The sequence below is a fragment of the Salmo salar genome, chromosome 23, assembly GCF_965601325.2.
Source record: "Salmo salar chromosome 23, fSalSal1, whole genome shotgun sequence".
Lineage (NCBI taxonomy): Eukaryota > Metazoa > Chordata > Actinopteri > Salmoniformes > Salmonidae > Salmo > Salmo salar.
Genome location: NC_138313.1, coordinates 11,845,573 through 11,857,987, shown reverse-complemented (window position 1 = coordinate 11,857,987; position 12,415 = coordinate 11,845,573). Strand labels below are relative to the sequence as shown.

Genomic DNA, 12,415 nt, shown 5'->3' with positions numbered 1-12,415 from the left:
AAAATTCACCTTTCCAGAAACAAGTCTCTCACTGTTGCCGCTTGCTATAGACCTCCCTCTGCCTCCAGCTGTGCCCTCGATACCATATGTGAATTGATTTCCCCCCCATCTATCTTCTGAGCTCGTGCTACTAGGTGACCTAAACTGGGACATGCTTAACACCCCGGCCATCCTGCAATCTAAGTTTGATGCCCTCAATCTCACACAAATTATCAATGAACCTACCAGGTACAACCCCAAATTCGTAAACACGGGCACCCTCATAGATGTCATCCTAACTAACTCGCCCTCCAAATACACCTCTGCTGTTTTCAATCAAGATCTCAGCGATCACTGCCTCATTGCCTGCATCCGTAATGGGTCTGCGACCAAACGACCACCCCTCATCACTGTCAAACGCTCCCTAAAACACTTCTGCGAGCAGGCCTTTCTAATCGACCTGGCCGGGGTATCCTGGAATGACATTGACCTCATCCTGTCAGTAGATGATGCCTGGCTATTCTTTAAAAGTGCCTTCCTCACCATCTTAAATAAGCATGCCCCACTCAAAAAATGTAGAACTAGGAATAGATATAGTCCTTGGTTCACTCCAGACCTGTCTGCCCTTGACCAGCACAAAAACATCCTGTGGCTTTCTGCATTAGCATCGAATAGCCCCCGTGATATGCAACTTTTCAGGGAAGTTAGGAACAAGTATACACAGGCAGTTAGAAAAGCTAAGGCTATCTTTTTGAAACAGAAATGTGCATCCTGTAGTACTAACTCAAAAAAGTTCTGGGACACTGTAAAGTCCATGGAGAATAAGAGCACCTCCTCCCAGGTGCCCACTGATCTGAGGCTAGGAAACACTACCACCGATAAATCCACTATAATTGAGAATTTCAATAAGCATTTCTCTACGGCTACCCCTACCCCGGTCAACTGCCCAGCACCCTCCACAGCAACCTGCCAAAGCCCCCATCATTTCTCCTTCACCCAAATCCAGATAGCTGATGTTCTGAAAGAGCTGCAAAATCTGGACCCATACAAATCAGCCGGGCTAGACAATCTGGACCCTCTCTTTCTAAAATTGTCTGCCGAAATTGTTGCAACCCCTATTACTAGCCTGTTCAACCTCTCTTTCGTATCATCTGAGATTCCCAAAGATTGGAAAGCTGCCGCGGTCATCCCCCTCTTCAAAGGGGGTGACACTCTAGACCCAATCTGCTACAGACCTATATCTATCCTACCCTGTCTTTCGAAGGTCTTCGAAAGCCAAGTTAACAAACAGATTCCCGACCATGTCGAATCCCACCGTACCTTCTCAGCTATGCAATCTGGTTTCAGAGTTGGTCATGGGTGCACCTCAGCCACGCTCAAGGTCCTAAACGCCATCATAACCGCCATCGATAAGAGACATTACTGTGCAGCCGTATTCATCGACCTGGCCAAGGCTTTCGACTCTGTCAATCATCACATTCTTATTGGCAGACTCGACAGCCTTGGTTTCTCAAATGATTTCCTCGCCTGGTTTACTAACTACTTCTCTGATAGAGTTCAGTGTGTCAAATCGGAGGGCCTGTTGTCCGGACCTCTGACAGTCTCTATGGGTGTGCCACAGGGTTCAATTCTCGGTCCGACTCTCTTCTCTGTATACATCAATGATGTTGCTCTTGCTGCCGGTGATTCTCTGATCCAGCTCTACGCAGACGACACCATTCTGTATACTTCTGGCCCCTCTTTGGACACTGTGTTAACTAACCTCCAGACGAGCTTCAATGCCATACAACTCTCCTTCCGTGGCCTCCAACTGCTCTTAAACACAGGTAAAACTAAATGCATGCTATTCAATCGATCACTGCCCGCACCTGCTCGCCTGTCCAGCATCACTACTCTGGACGGCTCTGACTTAGAATACGTGGAAAACTACAAATACCTGGGTGTCTGGTTAGACTGTAAACTCTCCTTCCAGACTCACATTAAGCATCTCTAATCCAAAATTAAATCTAGAATCGGCTTCCTATATAGAAACAAAGCATCAACTCACTCAGGCTGCCAAACACACCCTCGTAAAACTCACCATCCTACTGATCCTCGACATCGGTGATGTCATCTATAAAATAGCCTCCAACACTCAACAAACTGGATGCAGTCTATCACAGTGCCATCCGTTTTGTCACCAAAGCCCCATACACTACCCACCATTGCAACCTGTACGCTCTCGTTGGTTGGCCCTCGCTTCATACTCGTCGCCAAACCCACTCGCTACAGGTTATCTACAAGTCTCTGCTAGGTAAAGCTCTGCCTTATCTCAGCTCACTGGTCACCATAGCAGCACCCACTCGTAGCATGCGCTCCAGCAGGTATATCTCACTGGTCACTCCCAAAGCCAATTCTTCCTTTGGCCGCCTTTCATTACAGTTCTCTGCTGCCAATGACTGGAACGAACTGCAAAAATCACTGAAGCTGGAGACTCATATCTCCCTCACTAGCTTTAAGCACCAGCTGTCAGAGCAGCTCACAGATCACTGCACCTGTACATAGCCCATCTGTAAACAGCCCATCTATCTACCTACCTCATCCCCATACTGTATTTATTTATTTATCTTGCTCCTTTGCACCCCAGTATCTCTACTTGCACATTAATCTTCTGCACATCTACCATTCCAGTGTTTTAATTGCTATATTGTAATTCCTTCGCCACCATGGCCTATTTATTGCCTTAACTTACCTCATTTGCACTCACTGTATACAGACTTTTTGTTTTCTTTTGATCTACTGTATTATTGACTGTATGTTTTGTTTATTCCATGTGTAACTGTGTTGTCGAATTGCTATGCTTTATCTTGGCCAGGTCGCAGTTGCAAATGAGAACTTGTTCTCAATTAGCCTACCTGGTTAAATAAAGGTGAAAAAGTATGACAATTGAGTACTTTTTCCACCACTGCCAGCTTCAAACAGCGGATTTGGTCTACCAGCTTATTTTTTGTTATTAAAAATATACTTCACAGCGATTACGATGGTACAATGATTCCCTACACTATTCAGTACTTGTTTTCTCACATATACTGAAATTGAGCGAACAGTGTAGACTTTTTGCAACCAGCAATTTCCACTAGATAACACATCCACAAAGTCAGAACAGCTTTCCCAGTTTGACAACAGATGCCACTCCGGCGGGAGAACTCAATAGGCGAATATCACAGCCAATCACAACACTGGCGGGTAAGTAATACTGTTAAACACTATCATTCCACTATTAGCACCAGATATATTATGGATTTTTTTTTTAATTACAATGCTTTTTTTTAATCCTAAGTTTAGCACTTTTAACTGCACATACAGAACTAACATCAACAACATGCATGCCAGTCTTTCCTGGTTGATGGTTGACGAGGGATTAACTGCTTCTCTTCTAGTTTTCATGAGAAATTTTACTGTAACAGAAATTCTATGTTGTCTGCATAATCGGCAGGTAGCCTAGTGGTTAGAGCGTTGGACTAGTAACTGAAAGGATGCAAGATTGAATCCCCGAGCTGACAAGGTAAGAATCTGTCGTTCTGCCCCTGAACAAGGCAGTTAACCCACTGTTCTTAGGCAATCATTGAAAATAAGAATTTGTTCTTAACGGACTTGCCTAGTTAAATTTAAAAAAAGAATCAAATAACATTCAGTTCAGACACCCATACATATGCCACAAGTCCAAAACAATATCATGGCAACACACAGAGCCATTCCCTTCCATCTCCAATTACTCAAGCAAACAGCAAAATTACCATTAAACAACAACAAGTCAGTTAAGAACAAATTCCTATTTACAATGACGGCCTACCGGGGAAGAGTGGGTTAACTGCCTTGTTCAGGGGCAGAATGACAGATTTTTACCTTGTCAGCTAGAGGATTTGATCTAGAAACCTTTCGGTTACTGAACCAACGCTCTAACCACTAGGCTACCTGTCGCCCCCAAAAAACAAATGGAACGGCGTGGACTGTGAGGAGACACACGAACACACAGGCACACTCTAATGCACACAATTATTTTGTTGTATTGTTTTTATTATTTTTTGTTGTGTTGTTTACATATCGTTTTATTTCAAATTTGTGTGACTGACTGTTATGCAGTGGCCTGAAGATTGAAATGGGACATGACACTTTCTAGCGGCCCAAACTAATGCACAGTACACTGTGGCCTGAGCCAGTTATCACTTTGTTATCTATCAGTGTATCAATGTTTTGTGTTTTTTTTTGTGGACCTCAGCAAGAGTAGCTGCTGCTTCTGCAAAAGCTAAATGGGGTTTAGAATAAACGAACAAACCAGTAAAATAGCTGGAGGCTCCAATTCGACATGGACCTAGACAGTGAATCCCAGAGAGAACAGGACACCAACAGACACTAACAGAGCTCCCACAGTTTGTCGTCAACAAATTGAACAACTTCCAACCATACTAAATGTCTGTCTGTCTGTATCTCCCCTAGCTACTTTCAGATCTCTGTCCTCTTAAGTCCTTTGTTATTTTCGTTTGATTTTCTCTCTCTCTCTCTAAGTCCCTCTGTCTGGTTTACCTTGCGTGGTCAGACTAATGTTTGTCTGTCACTTTCTCCCTTGGCTATTTTCAGATTAAATTTCTGTCTCTCTCAGTTTCTGTCGGGTTTACCTAGTTCTCTCTAAGTCTCTGTCTGGTTTTTACCTTGCGTGGTCAGACAGTTGTTTTGCAGGTTTAGTGTTTCCAGCTGCTGCAGACGTGTCAGGTCCTCAATGGTTACTACCTCTATCTGGTTGTTCTGAGACGAAGAGGAGGCAAAAGTATTATTGGCAGAACAGCAACGCTTCATTCATTCATGATTGATTGACTTAGGGAAACGTACTCCTACCCTGGACATGTCCAGCCCTCACTTTTGTGCTTTAAACTTTAAATCAGTCCTATGAAGAAAGATCTATCGGGTTTTAGGTGTGTGATCCACCTGTAACAAGATCTATCAGGTATTGGGAGTGTCTGTCAAGTCTGACTGATGTATCTAATGGATGTCTGAGACCCAACTGTAGGGAGAGAATGTGGGTGTTGTGTTGGGTGTGTGTGACCCACCTGCAGCGAGAGAATGCGTGTGCTCTCAGGCAGCTCACTAGGAAAGTCCATGAGGTCAACCCCAGCACAGTCCACCGCTCCCTCTGTACAGGTACATTCCCCTGGACATACAACCGGCTCGGCCTTCACTACAGCCGGGACTGTAAAGGTCTCTATCTCTGGCTCTGTCTCCTCCATGGGTTCTTCCTCCTTCTCCTCTTCATTCTGTGGCTCCAGAGGGGGCTGGCAGTGGACCAGAGCCCAGGCCAGGAGCAGCACGCTCAGGCCCTGAAAGAGAGACCTCCTGGGGCTGGTCATGTCTGCTGGTCGTGCCTGGTGGTCAAGCTACCTCAGATACCTCAGCTGCCCAGAAGCACCAATGATCAGATGGGTCTATATAACAGTGTGATAAATCAATGAATGGATATATATATATTTTTTTAACTAGAATCAGTGACCAAGGACAAATATTTCCTATTTTCTTTTACAGCTTTACAGAGGATTTCAAGCAATGGTACTAAAGAGGCAAGTGCTATTGAGACAGAAAAATAGATTACCAAACATAAAAGTGTATGTGTGTATATAGAATAGGTAGCTCATAGGACGTGAGATTTAAAAAAAGAGTGCGTGTAAAAAAATAAAGTTGGTTACATTGTCAGAACAGCAGGCCTCCTGGCGAAACAGCAGGCTAATGAGGACAGAACGTGTATTGTCTGGGACAAGATTAAACCGTCTGCTTTTGTGTTGAAAATGTTTAGTGATAGACATTATGTTCCTATTTTGGCGTATTTAAAAAATCCATTCTCTCATTTATTGTGACGATCATATGGGTTGACCTACAGCACCCAGCATGTTCTCTATACTGTAACTTTCTATTTTCCATATAGTCGAGTGAAAAATGTACAAAATATGTTGTTGTTTTTTAACAATAAAGGCATTGTAATGGTGATATTATTCTCCCAGGAGGCAGAAAGTGTCCCAGTAGAGAAGTGTTTTGGTCCTATGGCCAGTCAGGAAAAAGTTCCTTACAGGCACTGTGTGTGTGTGTGTGTGTGTGTGCAGACCCCGGAGCCTGTGTGTGCCAGACCCCGGAGCCTCACAGTGTGTGTGTCTGAACACCAGCCAAGTGTTTGTGTTCACATCAGATAAAATAAATACAATTAAAAACCATGCAAACCTACACATGTGATCCTGAGTATATCCCCACACACGTACCAGACACCACGACTGTAACAAATGGAGCATATTCAACCCCACATGCATAATACTACTCATAAACAGACATCATGTTCTCACACCTACCTAAAGGACTCGTTAAAAATAAATAAAAAACACAACAACATTGAATCAATGACTCACAAGCTGTCAAAAATATATATTTTTTATACAAGTTGTAGGTGAGTCTGTAAAAGCTCATACACATCTGGACAGCTGTACACTTGTACAGCTTACTATTATTCACTTATTCGCATACTGCCACTCAGTCCATACACAGACAGTCCTTTTCTAGTATATGATTGGTGGCACGTTACCAATTCATACACAGCCAGTCCATAATACATAGCACATATTGAGCATATATAATATAGATGCCTACATAATTACAGCATATCTATACAATACATGCATTCTTTACCTTCTCTGATGGAGGGAGGTTAGCAGTGACAAATGTAGTCTGGTGTCCAGTCGAACCAGAGACAATCACATAACAGGATAGAGAGGAGCCACAGCAACTCCACAGTCACTCCAGATCACAGATCCCTACCAGATGTAATAAGAGAGTGGGAGTGACAGACGGAAAGTTCAGCGAAAGAAGGGGAGAAGAAAAGATAGAAGAGAAAAAACTGTGAGCTGAAGGACAGCCAAAAGCACAAAATTCTTTGCTTTCAAACTTTTCTTTTTTTCATGGTCTGTGACAGGTCTTTTCCAATCCCCATATAATAATGAGGCCATTTCATGTTGCAATTAGTTTGTTGTGTAGAAAGAAAGACTTTTTAAATTTCCGTTCTGATTCAACAAGAATAACTTTCATATTGCTCATGAATCAACATGGATTAGTATCACAGTGAGACTGAGCGAGTATCTTGGACCGAAAGTATCTTGGATGTAGTATCTTGGCTGATGCTGAATCATACATTCCCTGGTTTTCTTTGAGCCCAGTACAAAGAGAGAGCTATCATGAACCAGTGAGCCAGGGATGGCAGTACCATTGTGTTATTAGCAATTTGTTCCCTCAAAGGCCTAAAAATCCTCTCAATATATAATGTCGAACAACTGCAGAGCCTGAGATTAAAGAAAGAAAAGCTTTACTAAAGATGAATGAAAAATTGCAACTGACCACCAAAGGGGAAACCAATATCATATGAGCTTATAAACTTATCAGCATTAGCATTAAAGTATTTAGAGAGAACTCATATAATTCCAGCTTGTCTTAAAATGATATCTGTTTTGAAGATGACATTTCAGATAGACAGGAAACAAGAGTCTTCCAAAAAACGGCGACAGACAGGATGTCATAATAGCGCACACATTCTGCATAAGGTCCCTCTCTAGTCTGCGTGTACGTCCCGTATGGCACCCTATTCCATATAGTGCACTACTTTTTACCAGGGCCCATTGGGACATACTGTATATAGAGAATAGGGTGCCATTTGAGACGCAGGCTATACCTACCATCAGATGCTATGCTATCTTCTTTCGGTAGACATTTCTTTGTATTGCAAATTATGTTAATTCCACCATCAGCAGGCCTGTCTTTCCATATTCCCTCTGACACTTCTCAGAGGATATTCTGGCTGAATTATGTCCCATTTGGAGGCAAGGCTCTCATATTAGAAGATTAAATCTGGATTTTTTTTTAAACGATAAGGCACACACTAAGAAAAGAGGCTTCCTCAAAGGTTCTTTGGGAAAGATGATGGTTCTATGTGGAACCATAATGACTCAAATAACCCCTTTGAGCCCTTCAATGGTTCTTTGCAGTTCACAAAAGGGTTATTTGCTCTTTTAGGGCCATGATACATTGGTAATTTTTGGGGGCAATATTGCCAAGCAATTTAGCTGGCATTGGAGTGGGGTATGAGACACTGGAGCACTGATGCGCAATAAGCATCATGGACATGAATTATAGACTTCATATATCAACTTGAAACTGAACACAGTATGTATGTATTAACGTATCATGATAAAATAAGCAACATATGAGACATGAATGGCCAACATTTTACTCCAATATTGGAGTTGATTTTCTCTCGCTTGAGCTCAAAAACGATCGCCATTTTTTTCAAAAATATTTTGGAAGAGCAGACTGATCACATGACCAATATCTGGGCTCTGTTTGGAGGATTCCTAAACATTGCCCACTATGTGTCACTGCCGATCAAGATACCCCAGATAATAAAAAGTTGCTATTTTTCAAATGTAAAATAGTTGCTCAAAAATATTGCAAGAAAAAATACCAGTGTATCATGGCCTTTAGTGCTAATTAAAATGTTGGGGCAGCGGCTCATTTGAATATTTTGGGGAGTGGTTGGTGCACAGTTCTATTATTTTAACCATGAGTGAGAGTAACATTCCAGTTTATGTAATCTGTTGTGTTATGCCATTAGATATGAACTTTGACTATGGTCAATGATGGTGTCATGTGAAAGACTCTCTTATGTCAATTGAGAACTGATACCTAAATCAGTGGTTTGTAAACCTCTCCTCAGGGACCCCAGATTTTCCAGAGCTAGCATACCTGATTGAACTTGTGAATTAACACAATAATATGACCTATGGAATTTTAACAATATAATAATTATGTTGGTAACCAGTTTATAATAGCAATAAGATACCTCAGGGTTTGTGGTATATTGCCAATATACCATGGCTAAGGACTGTATCCGCGAAGGATAAACTGGTTTCTCGGGAATGGGCCCAAATCCCCATCATTTGCGTGAAGAAAAGACAGAGATGCATAGATAATTAACAGAGAGTAGCAGTGCGAATAGTCCGGGTGGCCATTTGAATAGATGTTCAGGAGTCTTATGGCTTGGGGGTAGAAGCTGTTTAGAAGCCTCCTGGACCTTGACTTGGGCTCTGGTAATGCTTGCCGTGCGGTAGCAGAGATATCAGTCTATGACTAAGGTGGCTGGAGTCTTTGACAATTTTTAGGGCCTTCCTCTGACACTGTCTGGTATAGAGGTCCTGGATGGCAGGAAGCTTGGCCCCAGTGATGTACTGGGCCATACGCACTACCCTCTGTACTGCCTTGCGGTCGTAGGCTGAGCAGTTGCCATACCAGGCAGTGATGCAACCCGTCAGGATGCTCTTGATGGTGCAGCTGTAGAACCTTTTGAGGATCTGAGGACTCATGCCAAATATTTTCAGTCTTCTGAGGGGGAATAGGTTTTGTCGTGCTATCTTCACGACTGTGTTGGTGTATTTGGACCTTGTTAGTTTGTTGGTGATGTGGACGCCGATGTGGTGGATGTGTTGTTACCTACCCTTACCACCTGGGGGCGGCCTGTCAGGAAGTCCAGGATCCAGTTGCAGAGAGAGGTGTTTAGTCCCAGGGTCCTTAGCTTAGTGATGAGCTTTGAGGGCACTATGGTGTTGAACGCTGAGCTGTAGTCAATGAATAGCATTCTCACATAGGTGTTCCTTTTGTCCAGGTGTGAAAGGGCAGTGTGGAGTGCAATAGAGATTGCATCCTCTGTGGATCTGTTGGGGCGGTATGCAAATTGGAGTGGGTCTAAGGTTACTGGTATAACGGTGTTGATGTGAGCCATGACCAGCCTTTTAAAGCCCTTCATGGCTACAGACGTGAGTGCTACAGGTCGGTAGTCATTTAGGCAGGTTACCTTAGTGTTCTTGACCACAGGGACCATGGTGGTCTGCTTGAAACATGTTAGTATTACAAATTCAGACAGAGAGAGGTTGGAAATGTCAGTGAAGACACTTGCCAGTTGGTCAGCGCATGCTCAGAGTGCACGTCCTGGTAATCCGTCTGGCCCTACGGCTTTGTGAATGTTGACCTGTTTAACGGTCTTTCTCGCATCAGCTGCGGAGAGCGCGATCAAACAGTCATCCGGAACAACTGATGCTCTCATGCATATTTCAGTGTTACTTGCCTCAAAGCAAGCATAGAAGTAATTTAGCTCGTCTGGTAGGCTCGTGTCACTGGGCAGCTCGTGGCTGTGCTTCCCCTTGTGGTCTGTAATAGTTTGGAAGCCCTGCCACTTCCGACAAGCGTTGGAGCCGGTGTAGTATGATTTGATCTTCGTCTTGTATTGATGCTTTGTCGGAAGGCATAGCGGGATTTCTTATCAGCTTCCGGGTTAGAGTCCCGCTCCTTAAGAGTGACAGCTCTACCCTTTAGCTCAGTGCGGATGTTGCCTGTAATCCATGGCTTCTGGTTGGGGTATGTACGTACAGTCACTGTGGTGATGACATCATCGATTCACTTATTGATGAAGCCAGTGACTGATGTGGTGTACTCCTCAATGCCATCGGAAGAATCCCGGAACATATTCCAGTCTGCTAGCAAAACAGTCCTGTAGTTTAGCATCTGCTTAATCTGACTACAGCGTTGTACGAAATCTTCAGTTTCTTGGCAATTTCTAACATGGAATAGCCTTCATTTCTCAGAACAAGAACAGACTGATGAGTTTCAGAAGAAAGGTCTTTGTTTCTAGCCATTTTGAGCCTGTATTGAACCCACAAATGCTGATGCTCCAGATACTCAAATAGTCTAAAGGACAGTTTTATTGCTTTAATCAGCACAACAGTTTTCAACTGTGCTAACATAATTGAAAAAGGGTTGTCTAATGATCAATTAGCCTTTTAAAATGCTAAACTTGGATTAGCTAACACAACGTGCCATTGGAACACAGGAGTGATGATTGCTGATAATGGGCCTCTGTACGCCTATGTAGATATTCCATATAAAATCTGCCGTTTCCAGCTACAATAGTCATTTACAACATTAACAATGTCTACACTGTATTTCTGATTAATTTGATGTTATTTTAATGGACAAAAAAAAAAAGGCATTTTTTTCCTAAAACAAGGACATTTCTAAGTGACCCCAAACTTTTAAAGGTAGTGTATATTTTCCCAAGTCTGTCTAAATTACAATGCATTTCTCAGTATGCAGACCCCCACAATCAACCGGATACCCCAAATAAAGTTTACGGCAAACCTAAATAAATTTTCAGGCACAGTTGACCACCCCTCTTCTTCCCGGCACTCATTCTTCTGGCGTCTTCATTTTTTTCTTCAGATAGCGTTACAGTTCATCCGCACAATGACACATATGTAACTCATGCCTGTGAAACTGGATGGCCCTTGATAATGTCCTGATTTCAATATCTGGGGAATAATCTGATTTTCCTAAGCAAACAAATCTCTCACCTGAGCCTCCACCACCATTCTGTACGATCCATTCTGTCCGCTCCATTTTCCAACCAATACACCAGCAGCATGAGAGGAGTTTGGACGTGATCTCTCTCCATGCTCACTCCACATGCAGTCTCAGGACTCCTGGCGCATGGGCGCCAGGACTGTAGATATTCCATAAAAAATTATACATTTCCAGCTACAATAGTCATTTACAACATTAACAATGTCTACACTGTATTTCTGATCAATTTGATGTTATTTTAATGGACAGAAAACTATATATATATATATATATATATATATTTCACAAACGAGGACATCTCTAAATGACCCCAAACTTTTGAACAGTAATGTACAATAGTCATTTACAACATTAACAATGTCTACACTGTATTTCTGATCAATTTGATGTTATTTTAATGGACCAAAAATTAGCTTTTCTTTCAAAAACAAGGACATTCCTATGTGACCCCAAACTTTTGAACAGTAGTGTGTATATATATATATATATATTTAGGGGATACAACCATCCCAGCTCTGCAGATTTTGCTGGGAAGAGACAGAATCATTAGATCCTTCGTTTTGGTACTGACCATATGTAGATTGTTTGTGGTCGCAGGTTCAGGACTGGCTGAAGAAATGCAACATTTACCTGGAATTAATACTGAAAATGTTTCTTTAATTTACAATCTGTAGAAACTATGAGAATAAAAAGGTTCAGAACTTTTGTGAAACATCACAGTTGAAAAATATATGGCAAATAGAAATCAAAACCCAATGGTTTTCAGAAATAGATGGGAGGGGTTGAGGGGAGCTGAAGGATGGGACTAAAAACAAATTATTACTAACGTAAAATATACTGTCCGTAATATGTATATAGTATGTATAAGCTGGAAGTAGAAGCCTAAGTGTTGTTGTCCATCAGTTTACTCCAATTAGGGGAGGGGTGGTAGGGTTAGGGGAAAATAATAAAGGAAAGTATATAACAA

The 12,415-nt window shown here is 42.3% G+C and overlaps 1 protein-coding gene across 1 annotated transcript in view; it reads right to left on the bottom strand.

The window, feature by feature from the left end:
• Positions 1-6,793, bottom strand: part of LOC106584060 (podocan) — a 31,751-nt gene extending 24,958 nt beyond the window's left edge. Inside the window, exons 1-3 of the mRNA XM_082967916.1 lie at positions 6,679-6,793; positions 5,064-6,269; positions 4,668-4,761 (exon numbers count right to left, since the gene is read on the bottom strand). Of these exons, the coding sequence (XP_082824042.1) occupies positions 4,668-4,761; positions 5,064-5,360 (391 nt within the window). The 5' untranslated portion in view covers positions 5,361-6,269; positions 6,679-6,793. The remainder of the gene's footprint in view (positions 1-4,667; positions 4,762-5,063; positions 6,270-6,678) is intronic.
• Positions 6,794-12,415: the final 5,622 nt, after the last annotated feature.